General features: G+C 33.3%; 2 protein-coding genes across 3 annotated transcripts; both read right to left on the bottom strand.

Moving 5' to 3' along the window:
* Positions 1-329: 329 nt before the first annotated feature.
* Positions 330-4,943, bottom strand: LOC114399097 (glycerol-3-phosphate dehydrogenase [NAD(+)] GPDHC1, cytosolic-like). The gene is made up of 5 exons (XM_028361203.1): positions 3,857-4,943; positions 2,618-2,839; positions 1,914-2,161; positions 1,234-1,373; positions 330-1,056 (listed from the first exon to the last, which is right to left on the bottom strand). The coding sequence occupies exons 1-5, from the start codon at positions 4,518-4,520 to the stop codon at positions 933-935; spliced, it is 1,398 nt and encodes a 465-aa protein (XP_028217004.1). The 5' UTR covers positions 4,521-4,943; the 3' UTR covers positions 330-932.
* A 3,969-nt stretch (positions 4,944-8,912) lies between these two features.
* LOC114397972 (chromatin-remodeling ATPase INO80-like) lies at positions 8,913-20,971 on the bottom strand. 2 transcript variants are annotated; one of them, XM_028360067.1, is made up of 23 exons: positions 20,654-20,971; positions 20,411-20,498; positions 19,844-20,240; positions 19,309-19,741; positions 19,018-19,218; positions 18,749-18,859; positions 17,740-18,164; positions 17,452-17,560; positions 17,292-17,372; positions 17,052-17,224; positions 15,509-15,634; positions 15,108-15,269; positions 14,962-15,019; positions 14,303-14,533; positions 13,977-14,123; positions 12,531-13,076; positions 12,152-12,409; positions 11,945-12,052; positions 11,411-11,505; positions 11,141-11,297; positions 10,691-10,888; positions 10,377-10,535; positions 8,913-9,872 (listed from the first exon to the last, which is right to left on the bottom strand). In XM_028360067.1, exons 2-23 carry the CDS (start codon positions 20,490-20,492, stop codon positions 9,600-9,602), a joined length of 4,530 nt encoding a protein of 1,509 aa, XP_028215868.1. In that variant the 5' UTR covers positions 20,493-20,498; positions 20,654-20,971; the 3' UTR covers positions 8,913-9,599. The 2 variants fall into 2 exon arrangements, with proteins under 2 accessions (XP_028215868.1, XP_028215867.1); XM_028360066.1 differs by having other exon boundaries at positions 20,703-20,971.
* Positions 20,972-22,041: the final 1,070 nt, after the last annotated feature.

Here is a 22,041-nt window from a genome sequence, read left to right as displayed (position 1 = left end):
GCTAGGAAGATAATATGTATTGTCTTAATAGCAGAGTGGTGGGGCATAATTATTGACCTCTTAACTCTGTTGCAGGTCAAGTTTTTAACTTCAGAAGGTACTGATGAAAACTGGCAATAGATTCCTTGATCCTTGTCCAATTGTTAGCAAGTGATCAAGGTGGTCCTAATTCCCATCTCAGTTAGTTACTATTATATTAAAAAATACAAAATTCAATAGACTCATCTTATCATAAACAGTGCCTTGTGACTGAGAATGAGTTTTTAGCTTTTAGGTTGTATACTTTATTCACCAATGTTGCCAAAACAGAAGTAACAATTTCAGATTCACACACAAGTGATAAGGGGAAGGGGAATAATCCTCTTGTTTCGAAATGGATGGGAAGGGAAAGGAACCTAAGGGGAAGCTATTCCCCCTTTGTTTTCCTCAAATACACAGTTTTTGTTCTCCAAAATTGAGATGGAAGGGCAATAAACTTTGTTCATAATTAAGCATATTACATTTCATTCAAGACCTTTATAATTTAACTTCCATTCCTATCCCTCATTAATCTTCCAAGCAAGAAGAAAAGGTAGCTTTGCTTCATTCCTTCCACTCCCTTTGTATCCCTTCCACACTTATTCCATTCCATTCCATTAATGAAAAAAAAATCCAAAAACAATGTTGTAGTGTCCATCAGGCAGTAGTGAGTTCTCACCTAAGTTTCTCCATAACCATACAGAGTCCTGTTGGGCAAGGCTAGTGTAGTGTTTTTGGGAGTTATCAGTCCAATTGCTTAGTGGCTTATATTTTGACATATATACATACAACAATGTAATATAAAATCCATCACAAAACAATACATCCATGCTCATTTAAATATTTCCTTTTAGTTGATAAATGCTTCCCATATGTTGCATCCACATTTGACTTTTACCAAAGAGAGAAAACAATCAGGGCTGTCCAAGAAGTGAAGGCTTGTAGAAAACATGGCTTTGTGCAATCTCAATTCGTTCACGAGGATCATTCAGATTTTCATCCCTCAAGGCTTTCAGAATAGCTTGTGATGACTGTTCCCTGAGAAATCCAGCATGCACCAGAAACATGTGAAACCCATTTAGTGCATTGGAAAGATGTATAGAAGATTTGCAAATGTAGTAGTAGTACTTGGAGTTGGAAGTGTTCAAAGATAACAAGCATAAGGGTAAAGAAAGAAGACTAGCATAGTTTCAGTCAATTATTGCAGGAGATTACCTTGATATCAAAATTTTGTAGAGTGTCTTCAAGATAGGGCAGAGTTCTACAGGAGCAACAGGTTTGTTTTCTTCAGGATGCAACACATTCAGGCTAGATTGGCTCAGAAGTTCAAAGAACGCCTCCACTGCTGACACACCCTAGAAATAAATGGCATAGCATTTTTGTTTAGTAATTGGGATTTGATTGAAGGCAAAAAATGGATTCTAAGGAGAAATACACAAGGATGATTTCTCTTTCTTATGTGAATGATATTAATTCCACCTTTGGTGAGGCAAGGGAATCTATGAGGGCCAAATAATAAGAGAAGTGAAAAGAGTGGCTTATGTCAAGTAAAAATTGTAACATCATATTCATCAACCCATCTAAGAATGCCTTAGATCACATAAAGCTTTGAAAATTGCCAGCAAGGATGGTACATACCATCATCTTCGTATTTTCTCCATACAAGTTAAAAACAAACTAAAGTCCTAATAAACTATGAATACTAGTGCAAATGATGAAAACCAGCAGCCTCTGCCATAGGATGCTGCTAAATTATCTGTGAAACATCATCACTTTTTAATGTATATAATTGTTCAACTTTCACATTATAAAGACACAATTGGCTCACCTCAGGAGTCAGGAACATAGCATATGAGCTTGGAAGAAACTAGGACATGAAACATTACGAAATATACCTGAATCATTCCTTTGCCACTAATGCTGTCACCCATGTCTGGTCTTAATTGACCCTTAGCTAACATCTGGCCATACCAAGCATTACGACCTTTTAACAAGGTCACATAAGTGTCAGCCAGTAATGGCCCTGCAAGTTTCTCAGGTTCTTCAGCCAACAAGTGAGTGATAAATATCATTTCCGACGTGCAGTGTGCAAAGTACACGGATTTGCTTGTGGCACTCTCATTTGTAAGGGCTGCTACCATTCCTGACAGCATTAAAATGAAAAACAGGATTTATATATTATAAATCAGAAAGCAAGACATGGGAATGCCTCTAAAAGTAGAGGTATGTTGAACCCCTTTCTTTTCAAAGTTAATGCCAACTAGTCTAGTCTCTATAGCATGTGAAAACACATAATGCCTTAATTAAACTTACAATAGTATACATCATCAATCGTGAAATCTTAATCTATATACCTTTATATGTACCACGCATGGAAAAATTGTATGGTTATTGTTTACAGATGCTTGCTTTTGTATTTTCTTTAGATTGTAGAATCTTTATGAGATAATATGCATAAGTATGTTTTCCTAGTCTATGTGGAATACGGAGTGAACCAAGAAGTGAAATAGACAACATTACACAAACCAAAACATGATGATATGGATTACTGCAAGTTTGACATGGCATGTAAAGATATAACAATTAATTAGTAGCTTACCAGCTCCAATTGCATAGACATTTTTCAAGCCACCCATGACCTCATGAGTGACGAGATCACTGTTATCCCAGACAATAAAGTGTGGTTGGCGCAAAAACTTTGCCAGAGCTTTCCTCCATTTCTCAGCTCCACATATTCTTGCATTAGCATACTCCTTGTTGTAGATTTCTGAGGCAATATTTGGACCACCAAGATAAAGTATGTTCTCCATAGGCACTCTAGCTGTCAAGTTTGGGCGCAAAGAGTAAAGAATTAGGGAAGGACTAAACATATTATTGCATAGTTAGAAGGCTATGATCTCTGATAAGAAAAAATCAGATGAAATAAATCAAAAGAGGAGTAATTACTAGAAAACAAGGAAGCTAAGTACTAACTTTAGCATGAAAATTCGGTTGCTCAGTATCAAATCCTTGGTTAACAAATAGATGTAATTCAGTAGGAGAATTATCACAATTGATCTGTAATATGCTTCAGTATGAATATGAACAAGATAGATTTTTGTAAACTGAATGTGTTAAAGAGAGGACAGGAAGGTTGAGTCAAGAAGAACTTCGAAGATTATTGATGAAATTTCAAATGCATTCAGATAAACACGGAAGATTAACTCATAATTTGCAATATTTTTAACTGATGCGTCATGTTTGGATTAGATTCTTCTTCAAGATTTTAATTGGCTTGATAATAAATAGTTTTTTTTTTTTTTTATGGGTATTACTATTCAAATGTGTCTGGTAATTTGGATTATAAAGATTATAATCTCAACACAGGAAATAGGTTTTTTATGGCAGATAAAATTTTAGAGATTATGATTAAAAATTAGCAATTCATTTTTAGCTATTTTTTTATATATTTTTTCAATAATTGATTAATTCAAATACAAAATCAATTACTACAAATTACTTTACCCTTTTTATAATTTATTATGAAAAGACTATTTCTTAGACCATTCAAATGAAATAAATTATCTTAGAACCACTTTTCACCCAGAATATTCAAATACAAAACTTATTTCATATAATCAATTATAACAATTATAATTGATTACATCTAGAAGATTATTGAAATGATTTATTTTTCACAACTAATCCAAATTAATGCACCCTAAATTAGAGCAAGTGACAAAAACAATCATCACACTTCTTTGCTTGTTCTATCCTGGCAAAGGCATGATACTTAATTTTTATATAGAAAGAAGCCAAAACAGATAACTTGTAAGTAGAGATGAAGAAAGACTCTTACTTGCTTGGTTAATCATCTTTGTGGGAGTTATAATATGTGGAACAGGCTCCAATGCAGCCTCTATACCCTTTGACAAAGAGATAATTATAGGCACTGTGATTCTCTCCTTCCAATACTTACTAATCTCTTCAAAGATCTCTCTTGTTTCTGTTGAAGGCAAGCCATTGACCACAATATCAGCATCCCAAACAGCTTCTTGCAAGTTTGTGACAACCTTCAAAGGACAAAGTGGTGTATCAATCATGTTCAAGCAAAAACCATCTTTGAGAATCTCATCAGCAAAGAGGGTCCTATCACCAAGCCTTGCCTCAACATATTTGAGATAAGCGCAACGCCGGATCAACCTCCTCAACACATCTTCCCTTGAGTTGATAACCTCAAAGAGATGTTCAGCAGTGGCTCTATCCACTGCCCTTCCTGCCCTTCTCCATATCCTGATCTGTATCTTGTCCCTAAATTGCCCATAAGTGTCTTGTAGCAAAGCTGCAAAAACACTTCCCCAAGCACCAGCTCCAACACTCACAATTCTCAAAGGGTCACCATCACCCTTCCCAATAAGCCTTCTCAAACAATCAAGCTTCTCCTCCACCCCATTACAATTTTGTACACCAACACTTCCATTTGAGTATCCATTATGAACCACTCCCATAATGCTTCCCACCATGCTCTAAAAGGCAAAGAATGGTTGTCAACGAAGTCTAAGAAAAAAGAACTAGAGATGAATCATGAACTTCAATAAGATGTGTGATGTGCCTATAAACTAAGCTGAGACACCTATATAACCTTGCCTCAATTTTATGCTTCTCACTTTCCCCTTACCGACTAATGAATATTTTTTTCCTTTTACCATAAGAATAAGATTGCCTTGACAAAATATGCTGCAATGGGAAATCAAAGTTTTTTGGTGGGTGCTGCTTGACCAAAGGTGAACATTAATTTGGGTCTATGCAAAAATTTCTGACCAAAAAATGAAGCCTATCCCTCTCTAAATTTAAATGAAGCATGCAATGCATGAACCATGATATTTATATGTACACACACATCACACAAAGTGCTCTTGTATTTTTCTTTTAGTTTCTAAGAAGGGCACGTGCGAAGCCAAAAGAATAGATAAGGGGGATGGGGAAAAAACTAAAACCAAAACCGAACACAAACAAAACTTTGTTTTCTCCGTCTCTTGTTAGTTGATCTACCCAACTATAAGACGCGGCTAGTGCCAATAAAAAAACAAACTTTTGTGCTGGGAAAACTACAAAGTTATTGTCCTTCATTGATGGGGTTGATTTACTTTAACTCATCCAACTCATGACCCCATCATATCTATGATTCCTAGCTTTTTAATCGTAAGAGCCCACATTATTGGAGGGAAAGCTAAATACTTAAACCAGACAATAAATACAAAATAAAGTTTGTAATAAAAATGTTTGTGTTATTTTTTATTTATTTCACACATGTATTTTTTGGCAACACTTAGCATTCTTATTCAAGACATAGTTTGATGTTAAAAGTAGATATACGAACAAGTGAAGATTTGAATCATAATTCATTATGTTATAGTTGACTGATTTTCAACTTAATTAATTGATATGGGATAACATCCAAAAAAGTCAACATAATGTGATATGATTGATAATTATATTTCTTAATTATATGATAAGGAGTTCGATTTCATTTATGTACAAAAAAGTATTTATTAAAAAAGTATCTATTAAACATTTTTCTCTCAACTATGGAATATTGGATTCATTAAAAAAAACTTAAATATGTTTTTATATTTTAAATTTGGATCACTTTTATTTTTGTCCTCCAAATTTAATTTTTTTAGACTATGAAATTTGAAATTTTTTTTATAGTTTTCTTTCTTAAAATATGAATTTCAACTTAATTCAATTTCAAAAATTAACGAAATGAGCCTCTCACTTTTCACTTTTATATGTATTGAAAGGAGAGTCTACCTTTTCAATTTTTGCCATGCCACATTGATAAAGGTGCGATGAAATGGTGTGTGTTAAATTCATGTGGAGTCATATTGACAGGGGTGCCACCCATATCAATCTATTGGCATTAAAAGTATTTGGGTAGGGCCAACTTCCCCAACGGTTATTAATATTGTATGACTTTGCCCACATTTTCATGTGATGTTCCCTCTCAATCTTCATATAGTCATCATATTTTGTCCTTTTTTGTGGTTGACGGACACATATTTAATGTCCTGCGTCTTATGTTTGAGCTTTTCTTATTTGAAATATTAGTGCTCAAGTAGTATTTGTTAGATGAATTTTTTTTAGCTTGTGTATGTAATTAGATTCAGGTATCGTTCCTCAAAATAAAAAATTCAGGTACGTTACTTAAGTACTCTGTTAGTTGGATTTAGGTGATCGAATTAATTGATTTTTGCAACAATTTAGTTGTAATTAATGTTCACGTGATTCATACACTAATATACATTTCTCTTGATGTGTAGGTTTATTTAGTTAGTTTAGAGATGAGGTGTATGTTTGAGATAGCAGTAAAGTTAGACGAATTTAGATAAATTTATTTTACAACAATTCTCAAATTTAATTTCTGTATAGGAATATTTTTTAATAAAGTTAGACATAATTAATTTTATATAAAATCATATTATATTATATATATACACACGAAATTTGTTAACACTCATTTATATTTTAATTGGACTATGTTAGTAAGTTATTATTAAAAATTATCTTAAAATACAATGATTATATATCGCCTTTATCTTTAATTATAAGGTTCTTTTTGAAATTTATTTATTTATTTTTATGATTTTTTTTCTAATTTCTAGATACATAATTATGTTTTTTTCTTATATATTCTTTCTTAATTATTTTTTTTCGAACATTAACGAGAAGTAATTAAATAATTAAAAAGATAAAAAAGAATAATTTTAAACTGATGATACAAATAATTAACATATTTAATATGATTAATTAAATTAATTATTTTTATTAAGAGGATGAATTACTTAAAAAAGTTTTATAATTAAAAACAAAATGAGTAACTTACTAACACCCTAACTAAAAAACAAGTACTGATATGCTAACAAATATTTGTGAAATTTCCTAACCTGCAGATACTTGATTTTTAGTGGAATACGCTAGTAAACTATAACTAAATATTATATTCCAGTACAATGATCAAAGACTCGAACTTAGGATTACCAATCAAGCTGAAATAACTTTTTGTCAGTTGATTCACATATATAATGATAAATGCTATAAAATTGATTGTTATAGTTTAAAAATAACAAATAATTTAATTTTTTAAGTGTTTTTTTTCAGTATGTACAAAATTCTTAAGATATTGGTTAGATAAAGATAACAATATTATTCTTATCATTTGAATTTATGATGTTAGCAATTTGATTTTGAACATGATATTAGTATTTAGAGTCTATTTAATAAAATTTCAATAAGCTCCTCTGCACAACAAATTTCTCTTTTAATTTTTTTGAGAAAATTATACTAATTACCTAAAATTTTTGTAAAATTTCATAAACTTGAACTTCCTCCCTCTGCTTACACCTGTTGCACTAGCCCCCCTTAGTTTTTGAAAAATATACACCTTATACATTACACTAACTCTTCATTGTTTGAAAAACATTATACCATGTCTCCTGTAAGGAAGGTTATTGTAAATGTTACAAAAATAAAAGTTGTCATTTTACAAAACCTTGAAGGTAATTAGTGTAATTTACTCTTTTTTTTTAAAAAAAAACCAGCAAATTAATATCAATGCTATATTCTTGCAAACCCATAGGATGGAAGCTAAAGCTAGTTTTTCACAAGTTATTCCTATCTTTAATGGAGTACTAGCATCCATTGTATGATATGATTTGAATATGTTAATTTTTGGATTAATTGTCACTTTTGTCCATGAATGTGTAATTTAATGTATGTGTTCCTGAAAGATGAAAATATAAAATTTAATCTCTAAAATTATAAAAAGTGCGACAAATATATCTGACTACTAACTTTCATTTGTCACTGTTAATAAAATAACTATGTGGCACAGAGAGACAAATTTATCATTGAAATGATTGTCAATGTAGTCATGTTGACTAGATTGGACGAAAATGTCAATAAGATACCATTTTTGAATGAAAATGTCAGTAATTTTTTATTGGATGAAAATGTTAATATTTTTTTTATTGGAGGAAAATATTTGTAATTTTTTTTGTACCTAAATATCAGTAAGTTCTATTGGATCAAAATGTCAATAAATTATCATTATTGGATGAAAATATAAGTATTTTTTTTATTGAACCTAAATATCAACATGTTTTTATTGGACTAATTTGTTAGATCCAAAATTTTATTTTATTTAAGGCTAAAATATAATTTTATAGTAAATTTTCGTCATTTTTTATCCTTGAAAATATAACATTACAATAATCACTTAAAAAATATATTGACAAACATAATAACAACGATAATATTGATTACCAACCATAATTTATTTGTCATGATAAAAATTATCCAAAATAAACATTGTATCAGTTTATCAAAATAAACATTGTAACAATGTACCAATCATTACAATTTTTTCTAAATTATAATAATTAGTCACAATCCATTTAAATAAAAGATAAATATTCCATATTTCACCTCTTCAAATCTTTGCTTTTATTAGCGACGATGGACGAAAATTAACAATTGAATATATTTATTACACTTTTTACACTTTCAAGACTAAATTTTGTATTTTCATCTTTCATGGATGCATTTGCCAACAAATTATACATTCAAGGACAAAAGTAACCAGTTACCATATTCGAGAGAGTGAAAAGATGAAAAGTCAAAAAAATATTATATAAGAAATATGTTCCTATATAACTAGAGATTACATATTTGTCCTTGAATGACCGAATAGATTATTTTATTAACTTCATCCCTCTATGTCAAATAAGTTATTTTATTAACGGTAAAAGATAAAAGTTAATGATCAAATATATTTATCACATATTTTACACTTTCAAAGACGCATTTATCAGCGAATTACACATTTAAGGACAAAAGTGACTCTTTACTCTTAATTTTTTTTATAAATCAATATTTATTAAATGATGGGAGTAAAAAAAGTATCCTTGCCCTTTACATCAATTTGCAGACCTAGTGTTGTACCCAAAAATTTGCAGACCTAGTGTTACAATAAGATAAACATTTCAGAATGACCTCCACTCATAATAAGACATGATACTTTTTCATGCTTAGCTTTTATCCACCACCAGCTTCTAACTTTGATGAATTCCACCACCCCTTTATGATCCGGATGAATTGAACAAGTTATTCTTAAACTTGGTCAGCAGTGATCTCAAATCATATATTGATAATGGGGTGCTAATTATCATGCAGCAGACTAATACGAGTAGCAAGACTACCGCATATTAATCATCATTTGTTATAAATATTGCTTGTGGCACAAAAAATCAACTCAAGTAAGGATGGCTCAATCTGTACAAACTACAAAGTCCCCCAACTGTGGAAGAGAGGAGAATCTAATATCTATCATTAAGGACTACCATATACAACCTAGGATATACAGCTTCTCCTGTTTTGACTCAACTTTGAAGCCACTATTTGCAGTCAGAGCCAAGAAATAGGGAACTAGAAACTGTTGATCAACCAGAGAGCCAATTTAGCAGTCTCCACAAAAATGTCAATCCACAGGGCTGAGAATAGTAACTCCAAAGTTTTTGTAATGGTCAAGAATCACTATGTCTTCAGTTGTCTTGGCCTGATTCTGCTTTAGAACCCCCGACACTAAAATCTCGTGGAGGTGGAAACTGGGACTGCTCTGGGACCAAGCTAGCAGTCCAAGTAAAAGCATCTTCAAACTTTTCATTCACATTCTTCTTTATCCTCTTGGGTCTCTTGGGTTTCTGACCCACTGGATCAAGATCATCCAGTTCACCGTCCATAGGCATAGTACTAAATTCACTCATCTTTTGAGAGTTCTTTGGCCTTGAAGTTGGCTTATCTGAGGCAGCTTTTCTCTGCAAGTAGACATTATGTTACCTAAGTTAAACATATCATTCAAAATAAGCTTGCAATATTTGAACTCTGCAAACATCATGTACTCCTAAAAATTCAAATCACTCAAAAACTATCATGTAAATGATAAAACCAACAAAAAAGTACAACAGATTCAGATCCTTTATTGTCACAAAACCATCATGTTGGAAAGAGACACAGACATATAGGTTTTGTTGTATATGAACCCACCAACCACCGTGATGGGTACCATAATTGGTTAAGGGTCAGCTAGTTATATTTAAAATCAATTGTCATTATTTTGTGTCTGTCAAGGTACCATGATGGGTTAAGTAAGGGTCACAACTTGCATAAATTAACAGTTTTCTTTATATCATGCAATCAATTGAAATAAGTATCATGAATTTTAGTAACCAATAAGTTTAGAGGCATAATCAACAATAACAAAGCCTTATTAGAGGTACAATCCTCTCCAAATAAATAAATAAATAGAAGCATGGTCATACCTTTTTATTACTAGACTTTGAACCCTCTGGATCCATGGAAAGATCATTATCTGATGTACCCTGGGCTACAGAGCTTGTTAGATCTTCCATCGATGCATCACCGTCTTCATTTACCCGAATACCCCTCATAGGTTGTTTTTTCTTTTGCTTATCCTTTACCTGGAAGGATAAGCGAGGTCAAACAATCAAAAAATTTCTCAAAATTGTTTTAGGGTTTCTAGACCATTTTTCCTAGTATTTCATTTGGTTGGTCCGAGAGATATATTCAATACAATGTAAAATAATGAAGTTTGGTAACTGAATTCACAACCGACCTGAAGAGGGATTTCCTTTAATTTCTGTTCCAATTGAACATCATCTAGAAGCAATGATACAACATCCTCAGGAGCTAAAAGATCTCCACCGACAGAACCACCAGTCATGACAAGGTTCTGCACAGTACTTTTCTGACTAGCTCTAAGAAGAATCTTCTCTTCAACTGTCTCTTTACATATAAGTCGGTAAACAGTAACCTGCAAATTTGAAAATGCATCTAAAATTAGTTTTAAAGTAAATAAGTTAAGCACTTACAAACTCAAAAGGAGTAGCTTTAATGTCTGAGCAAGAAAAATGTGCATGATCCAGAGAAAGGGAAGCATCAGTTCTAGATATACAATGAAGGAAAATTCAGAGAGACCAATAGTTGAGATCCCCAAAATATATGCAACATGACATCCATAGAACATGTAGCAGGAGGGAGAAGTAGCAGGAAAGATGGAACTAACATCTTTTGTCTGACCCAAACGATGAGCTCTGTCCATTGCCTGTAGATCCAATGTTGGATTCCAATCGCTCTCATAAAATATGACTGTGTCAGCAGCTGTCAAGTTGATACCCAATCCACCAGCTCTTGTACTCAGTAAGAACACAAAAATATCACTCCTACAAAAAATTAATAAGAAATATAAAAACAGTAGCATGCTGAAATAAGTAATGTTAAGTAGTCTAACCAGAGTACAGTATGAAAAGATTACAAAGAAATTAGAAGACATTACCTATGCTGAAAGTCTCTGACCATGTCTCTGCGGTCCTGAATAGTAGATGATCCATCAAGTCTAAAATACCTATATTTTCTATAGTTCATGTAGTCCTGCAAAAATGATCAAATTACCAGTCAGCATATAGAGAAAGACCCATAAACATTGAAAGCCAAGAACCAAGACTGGTGAAACAATTGTGTTGCTCTGTACCATGTACATAGATTCTCATCATGGTAGGAATGTTTCCATTTTCAAATCATTGAACATTTGAACTTACCTAGAAAGCCCAAGTTCCCATTTATTAAAAATCAAAATCAAACAAAAGTATCAAACTCATTTAATAGCTTTAGGGAAAAAACATAAATACTTGCAAATATGTGTGAACATATATGTGTACACACACAAACATGCAACTTCTAGGTCTCCTCATTTAATAGCCCATGTTTCACATTTTTTATTTGAACATATCAGAGTGATACAACCCAGGATTTTTTTTTATATATAAACAATCATTATCAAAAAATGAACATTGAGAAATGTTGAAAGTACCTCCAAAATATTCAGCATCTTGGTCATCTGAGCAAACAAGAGAACACGATGATTTTCTGCTCGTAAGCGTTTCAATAATATATCAAGTGTTTGGAGCTTTCCCGAGTCCTACATGAAAATTATGTAAATTAGAAGATCTATTCCACATGAAAGTTGAGAGGAGGTGTTCCATGTGAAAGAAAGAGTAAAACTAAAAGTAACACTTACAGTGAGCAATTTCGCAGGGTCAAAATTCCGCATAGGTGGAGAAGACCCAAAAATACTGTGTGTTAACTCAAGAGCAGGCTGAGAAACAGGTAGTTCAGAATCTATCTCTTGAATTAAATGATGAGGACTATCTGGCTTTCTAGGCCCATTATTATCAGATGTACGTGCAAACCCCACAAGCAACCTCTTAATCCAGGGATCATGTAATTCTTCAATCATTTTATAGCAGAAGTTTCTATCTGAGCAGTGAGCACCAATCTATGAAGATGAAAAGAAGAAAATGGTCAATAATTAATCATCATTTTGCTTAAAAAGGAAAAAAGAGGCAATTTATTTTGGAAAAAATAACTGAAGAGCAGATAATAAAGAAACAACATACCGGGGGAGCTCTACTTTGTGGGATATATGTGTAAGCAGAGTGAAGAAGCCTGGCATTTGATAACACCCTATCTTGATGGGGGACAACCAAGGCCTCAAAAGGAGCATGGCTGGGTCCAGTTTGCAATTTTTTTTGAAGAACCAGGGTCTCAGATCTCAATGGCACCAATAACATTCGTGTAACTGCTCTCACTTTTTCTTTCTCAAGGTAACTACATTCCGGATCATCATCTATGGTCTCCGTTAGAAAGTCTACAGCTTCATCAATGAATTTTTGTTCCCATCTCATCATAGAAAATAGTAGTCGCTCCATAAAAGAACCAGTAGCCAGAAATGTCACCTCTTGTGGAGACAAATCCATCATATGGGTAAAACCAAAATTTCCACTTTTACTGTACATATCTTCTGAGAAGACAGACCGATAAACATTTTCGGGTCTAAAAATATTAAAATGTTTATGAAAAGATTCTCTGGAGACAACAGGACCAACAGCTGAGCTGAGAGTTTCAGAACTTTGTATAATTTCTTGATAGACAAGTTTTGGTATCTGAAAAATATTGGGGGAAATAACAAAAGCAGTAAGAAAAGAAAACTAAACGAGGCATAGGTGACATAAGATAGAAGAAACAAGTAAATACTAGGGAAAAGAGAAAACCCTAAACAAAAGAAAAACCAATATCATCATGACCTGGGTCATTTTTTAACCATATATCAAACAGATTCTCCAAAGGGTGACATTTAATATTGAAAACATACGACCCTTTCACAATAAAAATGCCAAAAATGGCACCAAACAAACAACAGGTTCCATGTGTATCAAATTTTACCAGCCAGAATAGATCAATGTTTAGTGTGAAAGCATTAATTTACCCTCTACCATTCCCCAGATGTACATTCTTTTGTTTTTTTCCAATTCATATGTTCTCATATAAAAAAATTACCTAGTATCATTTTATCCTTCCATATCCTCTTTTGTTCTTCTCAAATCTCAACCAGTGTTACTGTCTAATACCATTGAAAAATCCTCTTTATAACGGCTGTTTACTATGGACCCATTTTCAGACGATAAAAACTACCAACCCAACAACTAACATAATAAACTAAATCATACTTAAATTTCAATTGTCATCCTTCTAAAATGTAAGAAACCAAACTGTAGCAACATTGAAACAAGGTCCTGAGTCCTGAATGAACATACATGTTTCATAAACTACCCTTGTTCATGGATGAAATTAGCTTTGTCTCAACTATAGAGTCAAGGATAGTTTAAGCAGTCCAAAACTAAATATCATACAATGCATAGAATTCCTACATTCGGCACTACATCTAATAGGAATGGAGAGACCAAATTCTTAAGGAAACAATGTGGATAAGTTTGCAACAATACAAGACCAAATAAAATTGAATATTTCGGTATAGTAAATAAGGCATGAGGTCGAGGAAATACCTCATATGATATGGGGTTGTGACCACCAGAATAATATACATCCTCCATCTCCCCAAATGGAGGAGGTGGAAGGGAATTTGGAATCTCTCCAAAGTAAAGGTATGTGCTTCCCTCACTCCTTTCGAACAACTCTGGATGGTTGCAAACCTATCATAGTTGATGAATAATATTTATTACAGGCACACTCTTGGTGGGAAGAAAAAATAACTTACACACAATTGAATCACAACAATCCTTATTTCAAAATGAACCAATTAATACAAAATTTGTGCTACTAAAATTAAGAACAAAGAGAAAAGAAAGCCTGAATACTATGAATTTTCTACCTTCCTTAGTTGAATAACAATGTTCATTAAATTCAGAATTCTCTTCTCATTGAGCTGCCCACGATTACTATCAAACAACTCAGCAAGAGATATCTTGTTCTTAATTGCTTGATAGAAAGCCTGCTGCCGAGAACTCAGCTTACAATGCACAGTAACCTCAGTTTTTGTAGTAAGCTCAGAAATCACATCCTTTTTAACACGCCGCAGCATGAAAGGCTTTAGAATTGAATGCTGTTAAGAGAAGAAATAATTAGAACTCTAACATAAGGGTTTAAAATGATAAAAATTCTAACTAAGCTAACAAAATGCAGTTACAATAGTTAAAACCTAGAAGCAATAATAAAAACAAGAGTCACCATATAGTACATCCAATTGTAATTTTAATCATCATATCCCTGTTTTAACACAACTCATAAGCTCATGGATAAGTTGTCAATATGACAATTTCTAAAAATTTAACACACAATAAAGGTAAGAACTCAATGAATGGCACCACTAACTTCCCCTATTGTGAAACACCAAGCAATTACCTTTCATTCCACAACATAGGCTATTTATAAGCACATAAAATTTACAATTTTACAATAAAATCCAATATAATATAATAACACATCCTAACCATCTCATCACTATGACTATCAACAAGAAAACAAACTTACCAATCGATTAAGTTGGTGCTCATTTAAAGTACCCCCATGTTCTGCATGGTTCTCAATTCTGAAATGGGTAGATCATGAAAGATTGTTAGACCATAGTTAAATTTAAATAGTTAATATGTCCAAGGACTTTAAGGTGGAATATCTACCCTTTAGAAAACCACTCGTTAAACTGCTCATGGCTGTCAAATAAAGTTGGCATGATGAAGTGAAGAAGAGCCCATAACTCAGCCATATTATTCTGAATGGGTGTACCAGTCAGCAGTAGGCGATTCCGACAATTAAAACTGAGGAGTGTCTTCCATCTTATACTGTCAAATAAAAAAATTTAAAAAGAAAAATCACAAAAACGTGTTAATAGTAATATAACTTCTTGATTGACCACACAATCAACAAAATATATACAAAATTGTAGAAAACACAATCCTAAAGAAACGCACAATATAAAACAATTAATCTGACTTTTTTAAAAAAACAAGGGCTGGAACAATTATCAATTAATAATAGATGGCATTCACTTATGCACCGCAGAAACAAGATTTCAGCAAACCTGGTTGCACTTTTGATAGCCTGGGCTTCATCTAAAACCATATACTGCCATTTCACGCGACGAAAATACTTCTCATCAGATACTAATAGCTGGTAGCTTGTGATGAGAATGTGAAATTTAGCTTCCCTGGTAAACACGCAAGGTATAGTTACAATAGAAATAAGAGGAATGAAAATTAAAGACAAAAATGATAAATTACAACGGAGCTTATTTTGGGAGGCGAGGGCCAAAATATTGCCTTAGCTTAGATACACAATTTCAAAGGTTAAAAAACAAGATGATTCTATGCAGATGAACAGTGTATTCATATTGACCAAATCCTTTACACAAAGAAAGGGGATTCCACCATTAATATCTTTTTTTACTTTCTTAAAAAACCAATTGTTTTGTTTAACAATAACTTAAAAGTGAGAAAACCATTTCATTTCAAAAAGAAAATTGCACCAATTGCAAAATACTCCTAATTTTAAGGAACTTCAAAATTTTCAATGTATACTGCAGTTTTTACACCAGTTTTTGTTCAGTTTTCAAATTTAAATACAATTAAAAATTGGCAAAACTATACTTTTTGTCCTTTACTTCGGGTTTCATTTTTGTCCCATAACTACTTTGAAATACTCCTAGCTGCATTTTATAGTTTTCTTTTGCTTTGCTTTTTAAAATTTTATACTAATACAGATAGGAATATCACAATAATAATTAAATAAACTTAAGAATTTTTAATATTATGTCTACAAGGACTTGTGGTCACTTTTAAAACATTGATTTGCTCTTTTGATTCTAGATTTGTGCTATATGTTAATATTATACTAATTTTATATCTTGGATTACAGTCAAGTCGAGTCCTATACTTTTTAAAATGTCATATATCCTATGGTTGTGTCGTATTGTATTTGTATCCTGTGTCATATGTGCACATTCTAGACTAAAAATATTGCTCACATTCCCGGCACAGAATATCCACCTAAGTTAATTAAAAATAAATAAATAAATGAGCAGCAAATTCCAGAATACATAAGGTTCTTATATTGAGAAAAATAACCTTATCTGAGCATAATTTTTCTTCCTTTTTGAATCACACCAGCTCGAGGCAATTTATTTCCTAGAAATCTACCTCAACCCTTACTGGGCAGGTAACAACAAAATGAAGTAAAATACTCCAACATTTTTTCCACCCTATTCTCAACTTTGCCTTACTAAATCCACCATCTGACCATCATTACTCATAGGTTCAATCAATATTCTTAGTGAAAATAAAAAGTCGCACCAGTAAATTATCATCTTTCGTTTACTTCATAAATCAATTTTAGAAGGAAATCCTTATTTTGACAATTTTTTCTACAACACATGAATAAGCATAAAGGAATCAAGGGAGACTGAATTCCACAAACCAAATTTATATATGTATCGAAATATCTTTGTAGGGTTAGTGACATTTGATTAAAAGAAGTCCATTTTTCTCAAACAATAACCCTATGTAGAAAGCCATTACTGTCAGCTGCATCTTTCAAGGTAAAAAAAATGCAAAAGAAATTAAAATTACCTACGATAAAGATCCTTTGGGTTAATACTTTTCCTAAGTACTGTCCTCTCTGAAAGCCCACCCCAATATGGAAGTCTTTTCAGTTCAGGGCAGAAGCGCTCAAGTTCCTCATTCCAATTATTTAATACAGAAGCAGGTGCAACAACCAGAAAAGGTCCCCATATATTTTTTTCCTGAAAGGGACAAACAGGTTACAAAAAAGTCACAGTAATGTACCAAAACATGTGGTTGAATAGCTACCTCAGCTAAATGGGCCAAAAAAGCCATGGCCTGAATGGTCTTTCCAAGCCCCATCTCATCAGCTAGAATACCATTTAAACCCTGAAAGATACCAAAAGCCTTCAAATTAACAACCAAATGAAATAAATCATTGAGACTTTATTAAGGATTGCTCAACAACCTGCTCATAACAATTAACAAGCCACTGAAGACCTTTTAGCTGATATTCTTTAAGAACCCCTTTAAATAATTCAGGTGTCCGAACAGTGGATGCCACTGGCATGGTGGAGCTGCAACACATCGACACAAAAAGCTTAATTCAAATGAATACAATATTGCTTAACTCACCTCCCAATATTATCCAGATGAACATCAATTTTTTTTTTCATGTGTGTGTACAATTACATATGCCCATGTAGTATAGAAATAAATTTACACAACAACAAATAAAGAGAGAGAAGAAACTCACGGGGTTTGCAAATCAATATTACTCGCTCCAGCAACATCTGGTGGAAGTGAATCAGTTTCACCAGCTTGGCGCAGCCTCAAGCATTCAATGTCAAAAGCACTTGTCAACATTCTCTGCTTAGAAACTGCTTCTTGTGCAGCCTTCAAAGCTTCCTTCTTCAATTCAGCCTCTTCAGGATCTACCTCCTCATCGGGCATCACATCTGAAGAGTCAACCAGTGCATCTTGATCATCTGCATCTTCATCTTCCTTGGGTAAAGTTTCTGAAGATAGTAAGTTCGACTTGTTCTGCATAAAGTGGCTGTACAGCTCAGTTTGTTGTATAAGAAAATTAAGCCTTTGCTGCTGCCTCTTTGCCTCTCGAAGCTCCTGTTCACGCCTCAAAGCTTCAGCAGCTTCTTTTTCCTCCCTCTTCCTCACTTCTGTCTGTGCAACGAATGAAATTAAAAATTACAGCATATTCAAGTCTAATGTACAAATGAAAATGTACACATTGTTGTATCTGCATGTCTACCAAATTGACCACCCATTTTATGTCAAGAGTCAAGATGTAGGTGTGATATCTATTAAAAGAATATCAATTCTTCTTTTCTCTATCTCAAAAAGACAAAAACACCTAAATTGAGCAGCTTAGACCCAAAATTAAATACCACAGTTTGAAAAAGGTGCACAATACCACCTGGATCAATCATTACCACTCCTTTTAAAAAACTGTGACATCATTTCAATAATCTCAGTGAAAAGAGATTTCAAAACTGTTATCCATAAGATAAAGATGCATCAACAAAATACATGCAGACATAGTGACATACACTAGTAGGTAAAACCTATTATCAACTATCATGCATGACACTTGACTTCAAAAAGTAAAGGGAGAGTATGCAGCCATCATGTTACTCTAAAAAGGTCACCATAATCACATAAAAAAGATGACTTCTTGAAATACACAGTCTTCCAGAGTTCAATATCGAACACCATAAAATCAATGACAGGAAGGAATTAAGAAATACCATCTCCTTGTCTATTCGTTTCCAGAACAGTAACATGTCTCTAGCTAGTTTCCGGGTGCGCATACCGACAGTCCTTGTCCATTTAAGGGATCTACTAACTTTCATTCTGACCTGAAAGAAAAATAGGTCCATATAATTAATAAGTTACTGTAGACAAAATGCTGAATACAAAACCTACCATCAAAATCTTTAGACTAGACAGCTAGATTCTAGATACACCACAAATCAATACAAAATATAACAGATAGAAAATGTATTTAGGGCAATGCCTCTCTTTGACAAGTCTCTGAGACCCTCTTGGCATCAATGAGCTGCTTTCGATGAAAAATAGTGAAGTTCCTATGATGCTTTGGTATGTCTCTTCTTACAATATTTGCCCAAATTTTTCCACATCTTTCCATTTCCTCCTTCTCGATCAAAGCAGGGTCTTTCTTCACCTTTTGCTTCTTAGGTAGGCTTCTTTCAATGATCTGAAGCAGTCCAAAGAGACTAAGCTAAATGATAAAAAATAAGGGAGAGTGTAAAGGGGAAAACATCAATTCATTTTATATGATAGATACCTCATAGGTGTCACCTTTCTCCAAAACCTTCACATAATATACCTGCAATACTCCACCCTCAGACAAAATAGATCGCCTTATACTTCCCGCTGCCCCCTCCGGAATGGAGGAATTCAAATCAACATCAGACATTTTCAGACTGAATTTATGAGCTGAATTAGAAGCTGACATGACCTTCAGTCGTGCCTGCAGTGATTCAAATTGTGGTATTGCTTCTCCCATGCCTGCTCGGTTTCTGTTCCCAAATCTTTTATCAGCAGCCATCATTTCAGCTAAGGAGCCCAAATCCAAAGTACCCTTTAAGTAAAAATCCTCAACATGGATATCCGAGAAGCTTGGGAGGTTCAGAGCTCCAGCCAACTTATCATAGACCGGAGGAATCTTGTAAATGATTCCATCCCCAATATCCAAAGATGCAGGTTCATACATAATCCTGAAAGGAGTTCACAACCGCAAGGTAATTTTCCACTTAAACCATGATTCATGATTCAAAAACTCAAACACCATAAAAGGCAACAGAGTAGAAAAGGCAAACCTATCAGTGCCATATTGTGGTGAGAAATCTGCATCGCGGTAGTTTCCAGGTTTCTGAGAACTGGAATCATTCATCCATTCCGATGTACTCTCCGCCACATGTAATCCTCCTCCCCTGTGCTCATTCCCTGACTTGCGAGCTTTTAGTCCCGTGTTGCTTTTCACAAGTGGAGCAGCAGCCTGATTTTGGGCGGGACTACTCAAGGTACCCTTAAACCTCCTCTTGTATTTCTGAATATGCTCTCCCAGCATCGATCGATATCGCTCCTCCGTCATGTGTGCCCCGTAAAAACTGGTCTTCTCCTTGTTGTCACTGTTTAGAGACCATCTCCTCTTCTTGAACAAATTCACTTCCTTTTCATGCACATTCCCATTACCGTGATTTGTAATCCCCCCACCTACTCATGGAAGCATCACAAAGATACAGAACACACTTAAACTAAGTCCAAGCTCTCAAACCAACAACAACTCATTAGCCAAACAGTAATATCTACATACAATCATGAGAATCCTAGTAGCTAAGTCTCTCATATAAACAAAAACCCTAAAATATAGAAACAGTACCTACCTTCGCTGTCTCTGCTCTCATCCTGACTACTATTCCCGTAATAATCAAAATCATCATCTTGTTTTGGAAGTTGAAAGTTCATCAAAGGCTACAAAACAATGCAATCAGAAACACCGAAAAATAAACAAAATCCTCGAACTATTCATTTTTTCAAAAGAAAATACAAGAGGCTAAAATTCAATTCAAATTAATTATACAAGTACGTCTTAAGAAACCTCAAAAGAAGCCAATTCAGACACATACGGTGAGAAGAAGCACAATGGTTTCTGCGAAGAAAAGAAACAGTACGGACCTCGAGATTGAAGAGAGTGGAGTAAGAGAGTGAGTCCTTGGATTTCGGCCTGTGATCCATGTGCTGCGGCGCAAGCAACTAAGATGCGAACAAAGGAACCCTAGTTCTGGGACGAAGCATGAAGAAGAAGCGTAAACCTAAAAAGAGAAAGGGGAACAGAGTGGTGCGCAGGATAAGGCGAGGGAAAGAGACGAGAAAGACTAGTATGGAAGTGGAAGCCCTGGCGTTCACTAACGTGCGCTGGACAGGTGACATTTACGCTAACGTGCGCTACCCTGTATGTTTCGATTTTGACGGTGGAATTTGCCGTGTATAGACGGCGAGAAGAAACGGAAGGGAATGGAATTAATTATTTTTTCTACGTGGAGGGAATGGATTTTTTTTTTGGAGGGAATGGAATTCTTTGCTCCAATATAAATTATACCAAGTGCACTTCTCTTAACTTATTTTAAAAATGAATAAAAATTTGTTAATTTTACGAAAAATTAAATAATAAATCATCACAATTATTTCAAAAAAAAATTGTTGTACAACAACAAGATCTATTTGAACTTAATGGACACTTATTTCTTAAAATCTAAACTTTCATAAACTATCATAGTTCATTCAACAAGATCTATCATAGATATGTGTTATTATGTAAGATTTTTTATATTAATATTATGTTAAAGTGAGAAAATTATCAATTTAATCTTTATATTTTTATATTTGTTGAATGTTATTCTCATGGTTATAAAGTTATATATTATTTAAAGGTCATTTATAAAGATTTTCTCCTTTCAACTTGTCTAAGTGTGTCTTTTATTAGGGACAAAATCGTGATCGTCTATCAAGGAAAATGTTGGTATGCAATTGTCTTAAGTACTTAGAGAGAGTTTTATTGTCCATAGTAAACTATCAATTCAAACATGATTAACTCCAATAAAAATACTTGTGGTCTAAAAAAATTACATCAAAGTTGTCAATTTGTTTGTCTAAATGTAACAAAAATGCAAATAAGTCTAATTATAGAAATAAATTTTCAATCTAATTATAGGAATAAATTAATTTTTCCTTATTATATGACATTTTTTAAATAAATATCTATTATTCTAAGCTTGCAACCAGCAGCATAAAAGAGTTATGTGGAAAGTCCCTTGGTATAGGATAAACTCTCTAGAAAATAACTTTCATGAGATGATGGTTTCAAAGGTGCAACATCAATGAAATCTACTTCTAAAAACAATAAAAGTATCAAATGTACTAACAAGACATTAACAGAGTAATATTGGGTTAGTCTCCTAAAATAAGATTTCAAATTCGAATCTTGTAAATGAAAAAATGTGATTAGAAAAAAAGA

This window comes from Glycine soja, chromosome 19 (genome assembly GCF_004193775.1).
Source record: "Glycine soja cultivar W05 chromosome 19, ASM419377v2, whole genome shotgun sequence".
NCBI classification, from domain to species: domain Eukaryota; kingdom Viridiplantae; phylum Streptophyta; class Magnoliopsida; order Fabales; family Fabaceae; genus Glycine; species Glycine soja.
The sequence above is the reverse complement of the archived record's forward strand: the minus strand, read 5'-3'. Positions and strand labels throughout refer to the sequence as shown.

What these genes read in the sequence shown, in the direction of transcription:
- LOC114397972 (XM_028360066.1), bottom strand. Translation starts at nt 20,762, where the DNA reads ATGGATCACAGGCCGAAATCCAAGGACTCACTCTCTTACTCCACTCTC. An exon ending in TGAGAGCAGAGACAGCGAAG is followed by an intron (nt 20,241 to 20,410) that starts GTAGGTACTGTT and finishes TTCCATGAGTAG; the next exon opens with GTGGGGGGATTACAAATCAC. An exon ending in ACAACCCCATATCATATGAG is followed by an intron (nt 13,077 to 13,976) that starts GTATTTCCTCGA and finishes AATATTTTTCAG; the next exon opens with ATACCAAAACTTGTCTATCA.
- LOC114399097 (XM_028361203.1), bottom strand. Translation starts at nt 4,520, where the DNA reads ATGGTGGGAAGCATTATGGGAGTGGTTCATAATGGATACTCAAATGGA. An exon ending in GTGGCAAAGGAATGATTCAG is followed by an intron (nt 1,374 to 1,913) that starts GTATATTTCGTA and finishes ATTTATTTCTAG; the next exon opens with GGTGTGTCAGCAGTGGAGGC. An exon ending in TACAAAATTTTGATATCAAG is followed by an intron (nt 1,057 to 1,233) that starts GTAATCTCCTGC and finishes TGGATTTCTCAG; the next exon opens with GGAACAGTCATCACAAGCTA.